General features: G+C 38.6%; 1 protein-coding gene across 9 annotated transcripts in view; it reads left to right on the plus strand.

Annotated features, from left to right (window-relative positions):
- Positions 1–453: 453 nt before the first annotated feature.
- Positions 454–18711, plus strand: part of prr12a (proline rich 12a) — a 246672-nt gene continuing 228414 nt past the window's right edge. For 3 of the 9 annotated variants that reach the window (XM_055176528.2, XM_055176531.2, XM_055176532.2), the window contains exons 1-3: positions 456–1017; positions 1136–1316; positions 10732–10889. In XM_055176528.2, coding sequence (XP_055032503.2) covers positions 1234–1316; positions 10732–10889 — 241 coding nt within the window. In that variant the 5' untranslated portion in view covers positions 456–1017; positions 1136–1233. Of the gene's footprint in view, positions 1317–10731; positions 10890–18711 lie in introns of all 9 variants that reach the window. The other 6 variants (XM_055176535.2, XM_055176536.2, XM_055176538.2 and 3 more) reach the window with 5 other exon arrangements.

Raw genomic sequence — 18711 nt, forward strand, 5'->3', positions numbered from 1 at the left:
ATTACTAGTGGCTGGTGTTGAGGCCGAGGGGAAAACGACTAGGCGTGAGGAAATAGTAATAACACGATTAAGAGTGGATCACACAGGATTGAATGGTACATTATTTTTAATGGGGAAAAGGAATAGTGAGAACTGTGAAAATTGTGGGGTTAAAGAAAATGTTGAACATGTATTATTGTATTGTACATTGAATGAGATGGAAAGACAGATTTTTAAAGATAAGGTTCAGGAGGTAGAACGGGAATGGAATCTGGTAGGGATACTGGGATCCGAAGGAGAGGGAATTAGAATGATTAGGAAGGCACTATTTATCTTTTTAAAAAACTCAGGATTGTGGAGTAGGATCTAAAATGAAATGATATACACACTCCAGTACAGTAGGTGGCGGCATGCACCTAAACGTTGTTTGCAGTCCGCCATTAAATAAGAGAAGAAGAGAAGAAGAAGAGGCCGAGGGGAGGCGGAGGTGAGATGGGCTGGACTGGCGTGAACTCGAGTTGGGGAGGGAGACGTGAGAGAAACTGCCGCCTTCAAAAATGGCGTCTTCGTAGGAAAATGACTAATATTATGATAAAAGGATGCTTTGCTTTAGACCTTCAACCAAACGGTTTTGTACCAGCGTTAGTCAAAACTGTTGACTCGAATCCAACTATTAAGCACATGAAGAAGATGCAGCGGGATGTATTAAATACTGTGCAACACCCTCTTATTTTGATGCGTCGACAGAGTTAGCGCGCGCTGCTAGCTTGCAACGCAATTTTTGTTTGGAAATTTTATTTTTAGTTGCGCATGGTAACCTTACATGGGTAAAGTAGCGGTTGTTTCACGGCCGAAGCCCATCGCTGACTTCATAACTTACATATCTAACACATAAAGTGGGAAAACAAGGGAAAGGACGTATGCGTTAGGCAGTAATTTATCGGTAACCAGGAAATACGGTTAAATAATCTATCAGATATAAGCATTTGCAGTTCGATAAAAGCAGTACATTACTTAGTCTAAAAAGCTGAAAAGGAGGTGAGTTATTTTTTGTAGGTGGTCGGTAAACACCCTCTATCACGCATTCATCGCCTCTCCTCCATTTTCCTCTCCATTTTAAATATGCTATTTTACAGTTTTATCCGTCTCTTTCTAGGAAGAATGATAAAGTAATTGACAGCAGGAACGTGAAAGTTTGTGCAAAATATTGCACCTTAATCATTTATTTGATCCATCCTTGCATATTTGAAAGCAATGGATAGAAATTACCCGGGAGCAGGATTCGGTGATTTGGGAGCAGGGGCCGGATGGACCTACGAGAGATCAGCCAAAGCAAGGTAAGCGTGCAGCCAATGCTGAATTTACTGAATTGTTGCCCACTTGTCCTGTGAGAATTGACTTGGATTTTTGCGAACCTATTGATTTGTATCTGACTGGCAATTAATTTGCATAGGATGTGATATGGTACTAGTGGAGTTATTGCTATTCAAATAAGCTGGATCTTACAGGATTTTTAAAAAACTTTAACCAGTGGCGGTTCTAGACAAATTTCACTAGGGGGGCCAAGGAGGGGCCAGTGTTTTACCAGAGGGGCACATGAAAAAATGGCAAGAAATTATATTTATTTATTATAGGGGTGGTTACAGGAATTAGTTTAAGACAGGACTAAAGTTAGGCCTTAGTTTAATTAGGAAATATAACTAGTTTTAATGCGTGATAGAGGGTGTTTACCGACCACCTACAAAAAAATAACTCGCCTCCTTTTCAACTTGTGTGCATTTTGAAGCAAAACAAAGGGGACTGGTGCATTTTAAGATATGTCAGTGCAAGTTGTTTTCAGTTTGGACAGCTCTTACATTTATTTTAGTCTTGGACTAGTCTAATCCCTTTCCGGGAAACTGCCTCATAAACTTTATTTTACTTTACAATCATATAAATATTTATTTAATACAAGAGTGAGTGCAGGTGCAAAAGGGGAGCTGGTCTCTTTTCTAAAGCCCCCCAACCGAAAATCATGCGAGCCTACTCAATAAACGTTATGAAATACAAACTTTTATAAAGACAAACGTTGTTTTAGTTTATATATAAGCACACATTGCTAGACAATTAGGGACCACAATCGAATCAATATTTAAAATAATATTTATTTTAAATTGTAAAATTTTTTATATGTAACATTTTATTATATTCCACCAATTTTATGCACGTATATGTAAGAGCATAATTACAAGTGCTTTTTACAATGTGTAAACTTTAAAAAGTTAGTGAGATGTTGGTTTTACCGGTTGTTGATGAGTAACAGCTGTGAATGATCACAATGCGCTTAAGCAGCCACGTCACAGGAGAATAAGTGAACAGTGTCCCTATGTCAAGTCAGCTAGAGTGCTTACCAGTGCCCAAACCTGCATACACATTCTCAACATCGGGCGATTGGGAACGAATTGAGACACTCGCCTTGCAGCACCTGCAGGTGGCTACAGTGATTGGGTGCGCCGCTCTAATTTGCCCGTCTAGAACGTTGCGTTGCATTAGTTCCAATTTTGGCACTCGCATGTAAAATCAAAATAAATGTATGCTTTTTTATTTGTCAGTACGGGTGGCCAGGGACATGTCTACAGAGGCACGGGCCACCCTTGGCCTCCATGTAGAACTGCCACTGACTTTAACTGAGTTTTTAACTATACAGGAAAAGTACTGCTATTCTCTATGATGGTAACAAAAAACCCCGCATCTTTAAAATATACTGGTCAGCATTTGAAGTGCATCAAAAACGTTTTTCAGAATTGTCCTAAGACAAGAACGGGTATTGGTTTTAAGACGACTTTTAGAAAAGGTTTTGATCCACTTCAATTGTTGACTAGTGTATATATCAGAAACAATACAATTTAGTATTACATAAAATAATAACACAACAGATATTAAAATGAAACTTTTTTATATTGAAACATGCCCAAAATAGCTCCTTTCCCTTTTAATGCTGCGTTTACACCGGCCGCGGTAGAGGCGTCAAGCACGAGTGATTTCAATGATAATTCAATGTGAAGACATGTTGACGTGCGTCTGGAGGTCAATTCCGCCTCATTCAGCATTGTCACGGCAAACGAGCGAGTTGAAAAATTTGAACTTTGGCAGAAAAATGTGCTGCGTTAACCATTCAGGAGCTTGCTTTAGTAGTGACGTGATTACAGAAAGCCAGCGGAGTCGCAAAAAGCCTCTGTCATAAAGGGAATTTTCGTGTGAATGTTTCAATGACTAGAATTTCACTCACGAATTAGGCAAGTACACTCAAACTGTTCCAACGACAAACTAGGCGTGGTAAACCCGCGGTAATGCTGCGTTTACACTAGAGCCCGACCGATATGCATTTTTTTGGCCCGATACAGATATTGGGTAGTAAAAAAAGACGGATAACGATATATCGGCCGATATTCTTTATGTGTATATTATAGTTCAGTACACATATACTACAGTATATTATACTACTGTACATAGAAAACACTATGTACTTTAACATAATATACTGTATATGAATAAATACAATGCAATGCAATGATCACTCACAAATGTGGTGATCACTCACAAATGTGGTGATCACTCACAAATGTGGTGATCCAACACTTATAATGATGTGACAAAGATATGTACTATAGGCAAGAAGTTAACAATAAACTTTATTATCCAAAATTAGTCGGATATCAGTGCACTAAACAGTAAACTTGACTTATTATAAATAACTTTAAAAAACACAAAGAGAACAAAATACATAAAACTTGCATCATTTGCAGTTTTGACGAGAATAACGTTATAAAGAGAAATGTATGAAGTCATTGATTATTAGCTTTACAGTAAGTTGTGTACTTCACAAATTAGTTAGCCACTCACCGTTACGAAGACAATGCTTGACGGAGCACATACTAATGTACGCTATGTTTAATGTTGTGCTTGTGCACAACGTTTTTATAACACAAACCCAGGGTTCCGTGCAAACTTTAAACTTTAATAAAACTAATGCGTCTTCGCTCCGCCTCTTTTATTTGGCAAGGGTGTAGAGTTGCGCGAGCTTATTGAATCAATTGCTCTGAAATGAGCGTGTTAACTAACAACACAAGCAGCAGTAATCTCATATAGTGATATATAAGTGCACGGCTGCGCGTAGTTTAAACGTGTCATTTCTCTCGCTTGCGTTTTAACTCGCAAGTCGACAAAGAGACGTATTAAAAACACAAAATGTAAACGGGAATGCGTCTCTCTTGTCCATTTATAATCCAATCGACCAAAGCGCGTCTTAATACCAGGTGTAAAAATGTTGTGAAGAAGACACTGCGTGACTGCTTCCATGCCACCTGAACTGAGAGCCTGACTGAACTGAGGTGAAGGGGGTGGGGGATTGGATGGTGTCACTACAGTGAGTGATCTGGGTCGCCATTAGCAACCAGTATGGCGCACTCTGCTGGACAAACAAATACTTACATCTTTCAAATGCATTTAATGTGTTCTGTAACAAATGTTCATATCGGCGCATATCTGCGGCTTATACGCCGATACAGATATATCTGCGACATGCTCATATCGGCCGATAAAATCGGCAAAACGATAAATCGGTCGGGCTCTAGTTTACACCACCTGTGGTAAAGCCGTCAAGTGCAAGAAATTTTAATGTTAAGTCAATGTGAAGACACGTTGACGTGCATCTGGAGGTCTTGCGACGCGAATGAGGGTTTCGAGCAAAAATCCGCTAAAGTTGAAATTTTAGGGCGTCAGACGCAAATTCGCGTGAAACACAAAATGCACAAAAAGCACCATTCGTGCATACTGCCCCAGACTTCAATTCGCGCCATTCATGCGAACTAGACGCGCAAATGAGGCGGAATCGCATCTGCTGCGCCAAACGCCTCATTCGCGCTGCGGTGGCTCCGGATGCGCGTCAGCGCGTTTTCGCATTGGCTTGGCATTGAAATCACTCGCGCTTCACGCCTCTACCGCGGCTGGTGTGAACGCAACATTAGACTCACCTCATCATTTATTGATTCAAATACAACAGCCAAAGGCAAGTCTCCAGCAGCATTTAATGTGTTTGTTTTAGATGTAGTACTGTTTATTAAAATTAGAATATGCAGTTTGGTTGTGGCATAATATATATTCTGTTTGCTCGTCACAACGTCAAGCAATGCTTAGGTTACTTAGCAACGACAGACGCTTGGAGCGTCCAAACGCTTTAAAGAGGAGGAAAGCGGCACAATCATGTTTTCCGCGTGGTTTAAGACGCGAAAATGTTACGCAATTGAGCATAATGTGCTTGGCCATTTCGGCGGGTGCTCGAGCCCCGAACCTTTTGGGGTTATAATAATGTCTGCACAGCACTTTAAACGCGTTCTGATGCTGTACTGGTAATGCACATTGATACTTTTTGCAACCTTGACCAAGAGAGAACATCTTACCTCATTGTTCCACCCCCAAGCCATAGAGACATAACCTGAAAACCACGCCCACCGGGGGAAAACAATCCAACCGTCTCCATTGACTTTGTATTGCGAGAGGCCGCCTCCTTATCATTTTTAGCTTATAACAAAAAACAGAATAATGCCTAAAAGCTGCTGTGTGACAAACTGACAATATGTGCAGCTAACAGGCCAAGGAACCCAGAAGTGGGTTTTTATGGGCTGTCGAGCCTTGGGACCCAGCCTTTGGGGAGAGGAGGGTGGATCGCCGACTACGTTTCTCCCTGGTGGACGCAGTTTTGCTAATAGGAGTTAGGGGTGTAACGTTACGCAAAAATCACGGTTCGGTGCGTACCCCGGTTTTGAAGCCACGGTTCGGTTAATTTTCGGTATAGTAAGGGAAAAATGCAAACATTAAACTGCTGGTTGCTTATTACTATAAACTTTTTTTACAATTTGTTTACACTTTTTTAAACACTTTTTATTAAAATATTATATATAAAATATATATAAAATGAAAAAATAATAAATAAAATACTACTGCAATTGTCTAATCTTTTCATAGTCGACCGATAGTCGAATCATCTATGTGTGTGTGTGCATGGGTTGGGAGGGGCTCAGACCAGATTCAAATTGATAACTTTTATTTTCTTTCACAAGCAGCACACATAAACAACTTTCTGATAAAGTGACCAAAAACTGTCTTTCAAGTGATGAACGAAGACAAAACTGACGATGCATTTATATATTTTAAGGTAAAATGTAAGGCAACATTTGTTTAATTATTCCTCATAACATTTTAAAACCACGATCTACAGAACATCACACAAAAACCATTTTGATAACTAAACCTAAAAATATAACAAAGGTGATCCTCTCTTGGAAACCTCGGCTAATTCAGTGTTTTTATTTCATTTTGAGATTAAGCGCTTCAAAGCAGTCATGAAAAAAAAACGAAAAATGAGAAATGACAAATAATTTGTGATTGTTACTGCAAATTATAAAAACTCAGCTTTATATACAATTCATAAAAACACTGAAATTAATGATTTTATAGAGACTACGCGTTATTATTTAGCCCAGAAATAATTGCTTGCTTTCACTTTGATCATCTCCATTCACTTTAGATACAGAAACAACTGATGATATTATTTATTTCAGGAATCTCTTTTCTATCATTTGAAAGTGAACACCAACCATAATATTAAATCACAAGAAAGACGTGTCAGGCATAAATATAGGTTCGGTGCAGATATTTTCCGTTTCATCACGGAAATTTTAAGAAACGGCTTATTTTGTAGTTTAACTTTTGACAAGATAACCATATGTTTTAAATACATTTTAAAAACGTATACCCTTCGAAAACATCCGTTTTTTAATGTTTAGTTTGATGAACTTCTAAATATGAGACGAAGAGCACCTAGCACGTTCGGCTAAATTGCATGCGCAAGCATGGCCAGCACGCAATAGTGCAAAATCTATACAACGAAAAGCAATCCAAAATGTACCGACTTAAATTAGATCAGAATTTACGTTCATAATAAATACATTTTTTTTAATAAAATAAGGTCAGAAGTAACAAAGTGCAGAACAAATGTGCAAAATGCCTCAAGTGCACGAAAACAAAACACAAGCCAAATAGATACATCAGATAACACAGAGTGATTTATAAGTAAAATAAAATAAAATGAAGAAATTATTAAAAGAATGAAAGTATAGCCAGAATAGCCAGCTTTTTCTTTTAAATGTAGAAACAAAGAGGCAATGGTTTATTAATATAGGAACCTCTTATGGACATGTAGCCCGGTCACAGGGGTTGCTGGATTTATTAACGCATTTTAAAAATATTTATTGAAAGCTAATACTTTACATATTATTTGCAGAATTATAATAATATGCTGTATATTAATATATTGGGAGAAATTACCTAGTAAGATAAGCGGGTAACCCTCTGTGTGAACAAGAAGCCGCAAGAATACCGTAATGGGCGTGTCGAAGTGAGGACGCGTGCGTCATCATCACAACACAAGTTATGGTTCAGCTCCTTACAACGAGATAACATGCATATAAACATTCATCACGAGAAATGTTGCAAACTAGATTGACGCAGTAATCAGGAAATGATAAATGAGACGCATAAACAATGACGCACGTGCCGTAGTTAGGACGCGCGTGTCATGGCAACATGAAGTTGGTTCAACTCTTTAAAATGAGGGATTTACAACGAGAAATGTCAGCAAACTGGACTAAAGCTGATATCAGGTAAGTTAGCTCATTACTTACTGCGTTGAAACGGAGATCATTCAGCAGCATAAAAGAATATCGCGTCACGTGCTCATTTGAGCTATAATAAACTAAAATACCCGCGCGTCATCCCAACAAGTCGTTCAGCTCCTCAAAATGCGGGTTTTAAATGCATATAAACAATCACGATGAGAAATGTCTGAAAATTGTATTAAAGCAGAGCTCAGAGACCTCGTCAAATATCCACTCTGAAGCTGAGATCATTCACCAGCATTAGAACGGTGCGTCACGCGCTCCTTAATAATCTTATCATAAACAAAAGTGCGAGTGGTTCTTGGAGGGAGAAATAATATATAATATGCAAACTTCAGACGCTGCGTAGAAGAGAGGGCGGGACTTTCAATAGGTCACGTGTCTTTCCGGGACCGTCACATGCTGGATAAACTTGGCAGTGTGAATTAAAAAAAAATAATCGAACTATTCCGGAAAAATCCAGGATTCATATGCCGTGTATTTTACGGAATTTGTATGTGAAAAGGGCTCTACTCTTTTCTTAACCTTCTCTTAAACTTTTTCTACTTAAACCTTGCACTAAACTAACAAATTCAATTCCTGAATACATTTATGAACTATTAGCCTACATTTTTGCCACCAAAAATGTTCTGTTTTGATTTATTTTGGATTGTTTAACTCACAGTATTGAATTGGCTATGTACCATCTCTGTATAAAAATAATATTACTGCTCTATGTGTAACTGCATAGCAAGCAACATGATGATATACTTATTATACACTCATTTTGAGATTAGTGAGTTGCATACATAGCCATCTTTGATCTTTTGCACGTTTCTCCTAATCTTTGCTTGTTTTGTCAATGTAAGCTGTGACTTTAATAACGAACCCCTCCGCAGCTGAGTAACAGCTGAGTAAGCCCGGGTTACAGCTCTTCTCTGTCCCGACCAGCTGATCGCATTGTGACAATGATATGATTGATGTGAGGTGCAGATGAAAAATCTGATCAGGCATCGCTGCCACAGAAAGCGCGTCTCCTGATTGCGTAACAACGAAAGACCCGCAACCTCTCACGCACTTTTGAAAGAACAAAACAGCGCGTTGACACGCATTTAACATGTGCTTTTAGACACGACACGTAAACGTTTACATCAATAATCAAACGAATATACAACTAAGTAAATAAAAATCTTTCTGCGGGCCGAATTATGTTATATGTTTAACAGAAGACTTGCGCTGAATGCGGAGACTTCCGCCACTTAATATGTTCGTGTAGAAACGCACGTATTATGTTCCGCACAGGCGCACACAAAAGATTGCATTCGGCTTTTCGGTGCACGTGTGCACCGTGCCGAAAGCCCTGAACCGAAAAGGTCCGGTACGAATACACGTACCGTTACACCCCTAATAGGGGTGCTATGAAAGGTTGCCTGTTTCCATTTGTGTGTCTTTAAGCGCTCGTTTTTTGGGGTCGACAGCTTATAAAAATGTATTTGTTTTTTTTTTGGCTTGTTAGATGTACACCTTGTCACACAGCAGCTTTTAGGTATTATTCTGTTTTTAAGTTTTATCTGTAAATAAGTTTTTATAAGCTGCCGAGCTCAAAAAACGAGCGTTTACAGACACAAAAGTTCAATTTTTTTTTTCAATTCAATTTTATTTATATAGCGCTTTTCACAATACTCAATTGTTTCAAAGCAGCTTTACATTAATAGAAGCAGTAAAAGCACAGAAAAACGACAGATAGCACAACATAATACACAATAGCATAAGCAGTCAAATTTGCTGCGGCTATGACTCGACATTATGAGCGAGCGTATTACTAATGTAACGTCTAGGAGAAGAAGCTAAGTTAAGCCCAAGCAGGCTACCTCCCCGGGGTAAAAAAACCCCTAGGAGAAAAAAACAAAAACCCCGGGTTGTTTAGCAGAGGAAATAAAAAATAAAAAGTCCTAGGAGGGAAAAACCCTTGGGAGATATACATGTATATACGGATAAGGAGATTAAGCGGAGATTAAGCGGGTCCTGCCGGTGGTTGTTGGTCAGGCATCAGCTGGGCATCACATTGAAGGTGAAACAGGAAAGCAGGCAGCTTTTCATGGTGCTCATATTGGTTGAACTGCGTCCACTTGGTCAGCGATCCACTTTTTTCTCCTTGAGGGCTGGGTTTTGCGGCTCGGCAGCTTGTGAAAACTTGTTTCTGGGTTCTTTGGCTTGTTATCTGTACACACACTCTCACAAAAGTTATTCACAAAAAAATGTTCGTTTGTTCGTTTGTAATCATCGTTGATGACTATATTTACTCATACTTTTTATTGACGAAATCAACATTACTTCGAAGGCAGCATTTTAGAGCTTTCAGATGCAGCATATATATTTTTATAAGATGTGTAAACAATTCTTTGGTAAGAGGCCAATTGACCTGGTAAAACCTACTATTCAGCTGATGTTAGCTCTATCGTAATTTGTGGGCCTACTGTTAAACTAGGAATCATTAATGTCTTGAGCAAGTGATGCGTTTGCTAGGAAATGCGTTTTTTTAAAACTGTGCAGTCACATTTTATATCAGAATTCAGTGAATGATGTATAAATAATCTAAATAGCATAAATTACAATATTGTTTATTTTATTTAGCTTTTAATTTGGACAACCATGACTGCCCAATAATTACATAGTTAAATTCCATCTTCAGGGCAGGTAAATACTAATGCAAATTACATTAATATTACATAATAGAAAACTCCTTTACATAGAGCTGTAGAGTAATCACAATATAGACTTACTGCAAACATCCCAAAAATGATTGTTTTTGTTACAGAGAAATTCAGGTGATGCAAACGTGTGATCATGAATCTGTTCTTAATTTTATCAGATTTGTCAGAATTATGAATTGTTGCACATGTTAAATATATTTTATGGAACACACTTCTGAGTTGAGAAAAAAGTTAATTACTCAAAAGTTAATTACTTTTTTAACATGTACAAAATTCCTAATTGTTCTTTTTTACTTTGTTTTAAGTATCAGGCTAAACTAACTGTTGTTCTCATGTCATATCAGCTTGGTGTATGGCAGCTCTAGATCATCGCATCCGGAATCCGAACTTATTCACCGGCAAGCCTACGCCACTCCCCATCCCCTGCAGGGTTATGCTACCAATCACCATCCTGGTGGTTCTGGCCAGGGTGGGGCTTGGGGTGCAGCTGGAAGAAGTCTGAGTGAGTGAAAGACTGTATATTCAAATGTCTGGTTCACTTTTGAGAATGGTCTCTCGACATTGCTTCCAGGCATGAAAATCCCTCACCTTTCTGCGAAATTTGCAGTTTTGAAGCCAAAACAGGTGACCCACATGAATCGTGTAGATTCGATAATAAATTGTGGGGGTTGGGGGGTATGCGCGCCTTTCGCCGTCATCCAACATGTATCCCACACATTAGATTTGTTTGACTTCATGCCGCGCTGCAAAATACGACAGGCGGGTGACATCGAAGTACCACGAGAGTGAATCGAGAAGTCATAAGTACTCCGCTTTCAAACCGCTCTCGCGCTACTGTGATGTCATCCGCCTTTCTGTGTTCTTCGTCATATGCTTGTTTTTCAGGTGTAGTTTTGCAGCGCTTTGTGTCTTGCACTTGGCGTCATGAAGGCAGTTCCTCTACACTTGTTGAAGATTTGTGGAGCGGCTGCCTTCGGGACGTCGGGTGTGGGACACGGGACGGTGTAAAACTATACCTGTAGAATTCTGAGGTGTCAATCAATTAAAACAACATATATACAGTACACAGACTGACACTGCAAAGTGACCTGAAAGATTTTTTATTGGAATGGATTGGAACGAATGATGGACATACTCCTCGCTTGTAAGTCACATTGGTCTAATGTTACTAGCCTACTGCTATACATAAATTTAAATATATAAAACTGCAAAATATTGCATGAAATGCTGTTAATAAGAACATACTGCTACTAATACTGTTAATAAAAAGTTTATCATTTACAGTAACATTTAAGCGATTTTACACTATTTTGAGCGACAAAGATGCAAAAGTTAACTGTTTTCGGTGCGCATACACGCACAAACTCAAAAGCCCACGCACTGAAACGCGCTTTTCAAAAATCACGCAAACACATAATTTCTTTGTGCTTGACAGGAGATATATGCACAAATTATCTTGTAATACCACAGTCTCTGCAAGTATTCCCAAAAAAAAAACAGTCGTTTATTATAAGTAAGCAGTTGATCATATGTGTGAGTGTATAGATCAGCGCTTCTCCATCTGTGTTAAAGGGACAGTTCCTCTTATAAGAAATGCTTATGTTTGAGTCATTATGTTAATCAAACCACAGAAGACAAAAGGAAAATCACCTTTATAGCTTTAAAATGATCAATTATATTTAATTTATAGAATGAAAACAGTGTTATATTAATTTGATACTGTTTCTCTAATACTGTTAGATCTTACTTTATTTGTAATTTTGTTGTTTTCTATTTTATATGCTTGTAATTTCTTGATTTGTACCACTTTTTTGCTGATCTGAAAATTATTCAACCCATGACTCAAAAACCATAATGTAGTTCATTTAACCAGTACTATACTGTAAAATTAAGTCATTTTAAATTATATGTAGGCCTTCAGGTGTACCCTATTCCAAGGCCAACTGATGGTCAGATTATGGCAAAATAAAATTCTTGCAGATGTAAAATAGTAAGGGAATGCTACTTGTCACAGCTTTCCAGATTTATCAACCCATTTAAAGGCGGAGTCCATGATGTTTGAAAGCCAATGTTGATATTTGAAATCACCTAAACAAACACGCCCCTACCCCAATAGAATCTGGACCTTCTGTTGATAGACCCGCCCCACACATACGCAAACCGGCATTTGATTTGATTTGATTGGCTATAAGTGTGTTTTGGTAGTCGGCCCGTCTCCTTTTCCAACGCGTTTTTCAAACATCGTGGACTCCGCCTTTAATTAAACATGGTTTCTGTTACTAGTCAAATGTTTACATTTGAAATGTACTATCTAAATTATCCGTCAGAATTAAATAAATGAAATAATGGTCATAATGTATTTTTTTGCTTATGTTATGGTGTGCATTTTGTTTCTGCGGGGATGTTGGGTTCCTCTCTTCTTTTGTGTCCTTGGCCAATTACATGCCTGAAGAATAAACAAGTTAAGTTACAGCATGTCCCCTAATGAGGCGGTAATATTTATTCTGGGGGAGTCACCCCACCTCGTGGCCCATCAAAGGCCATGTCGCCCCTCGAGCACCCTTCTCACCTTTTTCACCCATGACCTGTTTTCATGCCTCAAATATGTGTTGTGTATTAATATTTACTGCCAGGTAAACCTGGCAAAAGATTTTATTTAAATAATCGCAACAATGTGTGAAAATTATTTCATAAACAAACAAAAAAATGTAATTAAATGTCAAAGCCCTAAAACAGGCAATGAATCACCGTAATTGTCACAATTTTTATAGTCAATTATCCGTCAGACAAATTTAATAATCGTGACAGCCCTAACATTTCCTGCCATGACGACGTCTAGATGTGTGCCTTCCGCCACTATATAACGTCCGTCTGACAGCATAATCTCAGAATCTTTCTTCACTTCGTGATACTGAAGCCTTGCCGTAGAGTATTGCACGCATAACGGACGTAGGCTGCGTCCCTTACACACATTCCGGCTGACATTTATATGGATATATTGCTTCACTTTTCGAAAGAAAATGTAAGCGTAGAGAATCGTGTGTGGACCCGGAGTCTTTGCATATGACTGTATTCTCACTGGTGAGGCGCAGCCATCCTGGAGAGAACGCCATGTGCCTTCCGAACCTCTCGTGCGTCCACATGGTGACAAGTACGGTCTCTGGCCCCCATGCAACAACTCCCAGCGCACAGCTCTCAGTCCTGCTCTTAAATGTGCCCCTCACACACGTGCGCTCCACCCTATAAGCTTCCCCCCGTGGTGTTCGAGGCTATGGAAGCAGGACAGCCATGTTCATAAGCATCTCTTCCCCATCTAGGCAGTGAGGAATATGCCACAGTGTGCACAATACATTCACAATAAACTAAGCCCCCATGGGTTTTCGGTGTTGTGTTATCACAGTGTGCTTCTGCCACTTTGGTCACTGCTTAGATATGAAAGACCCCGTTTCTTTAGGTTGTGGTAAGCACTGCGCGCAGCTTCTTCACAAGGCAACTAGTTTGTCTACTCCTTCACGCCCTACACCTAATGCTGAGTTTACACCAAACACGTTTTGGGCGTCAAAATCGCGTCTACTGCACATAGTTTGCCGCTTGAACACTTTGAATGCCTTCGTGCGTGTAGAGCGGAGTAGACGCGTGGAAAAAGCAAGCATTTAACGCGCGTCCGAGGCAAAATCCGCTTCTTGTGGGAGGGGCAACTGCTGTGCGAGTGTCTGTTTGCGAGGTGACTGATGTTGATTGTGCATTTATCAAGAGTTACCAGTTTGTATTGGGTAACCTTACTATAGGGGGAAAATAAACGGCGCGGTCGATAAACGTCACGTGACTCAAAAGTGACGTGTGTATTACAACTTACCAGGTTGCCCAAAGTCCTTACTGACACTCTTCCAAGCGAGGTGAGGTCCTTTTTATTCCTCTATAGGAATAACAACTTGTGTCATATAGCTCTGAGTGACTGCTTACAGACAATATCAAGCCTTGGTTGAGTGAGTGACTCCGGGCGGGGCTGCCACCACAGCAGCATGCAGGCTCCTGATTGGTTAACGTGGCGCGAAATTTCGCCAAAGTTCAAATTTTTCAACTCGGGAGTCAGCCGCAAATTCGCGTGAACGGAATACCGCGCACAACGCTCAAAACTTAACATTGAAATCACTCGCGCTTCATGCCTCTACCGCGGTTGGTGTAAACGCACCATAAGCCTCCGCCCCTTTGCCATTCTCCTTCCTTCTGTCAAGACTCCCTGTTTAGTTCCTACCTTTGTCGGTTACTGTTTATGTTACGTTCTTGTGTATGCCTTGTTGTATGTTTAAACCTCAGTAAAGTATTAATGTTATTTGTTTTCTCGCCTCTTCGTCTTCCTCACCTTGGTAACATTACATCGGGAAGGTACTCTTCAATTTTTGGTAGCCTGAAATGAATGTAAGTAGCCTGAATAAAAATACATTGTTTTAGGCAAGGCAAGTTTATTTGTATAGCACATTTCATACACAGAGGTCATTCAAAGGTCTTAACATAGCTATGAGAAAACAATATATAAGAGAAAAAATATGTAAAACTAAGAGACACACAAAAAATCTCAATAAAAACAAAGAAACATGAGAATTTAAAACAACAATTAAAAGAAAATAAATGTTATTTTAATAAAAACGGTTTAAAATGTGTAAAAAATAATAAAACAGAAATAAAAAAAGTTGAAAGTGCAGTCAGTGTGAAGCAGCGCAGTGCTCATTCAGTAAATGCAAAGTTAAAAAGATGTGTTTTTAATCTAGACTTTTAAAGGTAGGGTAACACATTTTGAAAAATGCTAACGTTAGCCACCTAGCAATGAAATAACGACCCCACCCTCCAGTCAAATCGCCATCCAAAGTCACGCCTCTTTCAAAACACATGAACACGCACAGATCAGACGGTCACATCTCATGTCTCATTCAGCAGTGAGAAAACTTTGCAGTACAAAGTGAATAACATTTCCAAAATAACCAACATAAACAACGTGTTTACATCAGAATTAGTTTAGGCACACTTTCGGTTGTGTAGATGTAGTAACTATATCGTTACGCTAATCCGTAAACAAACACAATTTCATAAGCAACACAATGTTTCATCAAAGTAGAATACCTGAATCCATCTAAATACAAACATATTGCGTACCTACCTTACCAAAATAAACAGTGCAACGACCCTTTCAGACCCTTTGCCTCCTGCAGCTGTTTGTATCTCGTGGTAAAGCAGTAAAGTTACCGATGTTAATTTGGGTTTTTGCTCTTTGCTGATCCAGGCAGTTTTTGCTGTTGTTGTTATAAAACGTTCGTTTTGTGCCTCCTGTGTAGGTTGTCAATTCAACAGAAAAGTTTGCCATTCTCGCTGTTTACAGACAGGAGGTGATAGCACGTGAACGCGCCAATGACGTATGGTGTCTGCGTGGACTCGCTGCAGTGGGCATTCAAATTACGCTTACGTATGAGGGACAAAAAAGGAAACGTCCGTTCGGACCAAAATCTATGGTTGGTTGAACATTTTTTGGTCCTACGCCTTTCACAGATGACATAAATTTCTACAAATACATTCAAACAACTTAACACAGTGATTGCTATCAGGATGTGATGAGACTTTTAACCAGGATAACTAAAAATGTTTCAGGATCAAATCTTTTACCCTACCTTTAACTTCTTCCACCCTGAAGCTATTTTGGGGATTTTCGCCTGGATTTGGCCTACCCAATTTCAAAAAGCTTCTCATACCCACATGCAGAGGTTTACATACAAAAGTTTGGTATCATTTTACAGGAAACCCTTTGAAATTACAGAAAACACTGTTGAAAGTGCTCAACATGGTTGTATGCAGTGTTGGGGGTAACGCATTACAAGTAACTTTAGTTACGTAATAATATTACTTTTCTGAAGTAACGAGTAAAGTAACGCATTACTTTTTAAATGTACACATTAATATTTGAGTTACTTTTTTAGTTTAATTAATTTGATTAAAAAATATTTACTGAATTAAACTAAACGTATGCACTCTCTGTGCCTGTGTGGAAACAGTTTGAGTCAGAAACTGAGATGGCAGGCCAGAGCTAAACATTTTTGTGATGAAATATGCAATTTCTGAATGCAGAACTTTTTAGTCATAAAAACACCTGCAAGGCCTGAAAGAGATCAAGCTTTAGCCAAGAAAAAGTAACGCAAAAGTAACTAAAAGTAACGTAAGCATTACTTTCCATGAAAAGTAACTAAGTAATGCAATTAGTTACTTTTTTTGGGAGTAACTTAATATTGTAATGCATTACTTTTAAAAGTAACTTTCCCCAACACTGTGATGTCAGTCCTCTAATAAACACAAAAATAAATAGGCGCTTTTTGATGTTTTTTTTCTAAAGTTTTTATTTGAAAGTGTATAACTCTGGCCCTGGGTGCCTCAGCTACCTGCAAACCAGGGTGTCCGCGGATCCTTAAAAAGTCTTAAAACGTCTTAAATTCCATAGTATGAAAATAAGGCCTTAATAAGCATTAAAATGTCTTAAATCCGCGTATCAAAGGTCTTAAAATGTTGTCCAACCAACAATGCCAAGAAGATTGTAACTGTTTTATACATGTTCGCGTCATGTGTCAGGGAAAACTGAATAGGTGGAATCTACTAAAGCACAAATTTGCGGGGAGTTCGCTAAAGTGCGTGGAACGGGTATAAACAAAGGGAGAAAAGTGTAAGTTTTAACTATGGGGAAGTGCACATTTAATGAAAACTGGTTACCCTGGTTTTGCCCCGTAGTAAAGACCAGTTAGCATACGGGGTCCGTTGTTTATTTTGCAAGAAAGTTTTAAAACTTGGAACAATGGGCATCAAAGCTTTAGTGTCACACATGCAATGTAAGAAATATAAAGCCGGTGCACCTGTCGAAAACACCCATCATTTCTCTGTTTGGTTGTGCCTACAGTAGTAGCCATAAAGAGCACCACGGCATGCAAATCTTCATCAGCAGTTTTAAGCACCGCGGCTTCTGCTCTATCAGACATCCGATCAACGCCTGTATTCTTTATCTCTTTTAATGGCGGTTGGCATCTAGCTTTTAGGTGCATTAGCGCCCCCTCTGCTCCGGAGGTTGGGTCTACTACACTCTTTCCCTTACTCCAGGGGCCTCATGTATAAAACTGTGTGTGGGATTCTTACTAAAAGTCTACGTACGCACAAAAGCCAAAAATGGCATACACCAAAAATTATGAAGACTTATAAAACAAAGCAATGTTCCCTTTAAAAATCACAGATCACCTGCAAGTGTGTGTACATGAATCATCCTAATATCCCACCCTGCAAGCCCATTCTCCCATCAAGTTTATTTTTTATAAATCACAACCTTTGCGTGGAAACTGGCGTACGCACGTTTCCAGCCCTGTTTTGTGCGTACGCATGCTTTATACATGAGGCCCCTGGTCTCATCAATTTAATTACTGTATTTCTATTTTTGCCATAAAATATTTCACTGCCATTATTTTGTCTCAAGATGCACACCAGTAATGTATTTTGTAAGTTATATTTAAAAAAATCCTCCTTAAATGTCCTAATATACATAAGACCTAGTCCTGGATTAATCTAAACTCTATCTGGGTAACCACACCTAATATTTTAACATTGTTGTTACATAAAACCATGTGTTTATTTTATGCACATTATATATTATTTGAACCAATTATTATTGTCTCATTATTATTGTCATCGTAAATGCTTTGGCCCATTTAGCTCTATTTTTATTACCAAAAAATATCAGATTACTTCAGGTCATCATCCTTACTAAAATTATGTGATTTTTAGTCAATTATAATGCTATTTTTCTTCATATATTTTATCATTGGGGATTTCTTAAAGCTTCGTATAACGTTTAAGGTGAAAAACTTGTAATATCAGCAAAGATAAAAAATCTTGTCTGATCTTATTCTCGTGAACCCAGTCTCGTTTCATTTTGCGGAAAAAGTGTCTTGTCACACCTCTAGAAAATACATCTTGTTTTTTGTCATGAAAGATAAAAGGTTCTAAAAAACACATGGATGCATTCACACTGGACTATAAAATTGGACTTCATTGTCGTGATATAGGTCTTAAATTTAGTTCATTATGGTCTTAAAAAGGTCTTAAAAAGTCTTAAATTAGACTTGGTGAAACCTGCAGAAACCCTGGCAAACAGTTTTGTTGGATTCCAGCAATTGTCAGCTTACAGAGGAAAAAGGTTTTTTTTCTCTATCATAATCTATGCAAAAGTTATTCTTCTCCAACTGAAGGGAGGAACAATACCTTTTTTGTATACAATTTCTGCCTAAAAATTAGAGCCCGACCGA

This window comes from Misgurnus anguillicaudatus, chromosome 4 (assembly GCF_027580225.2).
Source record: "Misgurnus anguillicaudatus chromosome 4, ASM2758022v2, whole genome shotgun sequence".
Classification (NCBI taxonomy): Eukaryota; Metazoa; Chordata; class Actinopteri; order Cypriniformes; family Cobitidae; genus Misgurnus; species Misgurnus anguillicaudatus.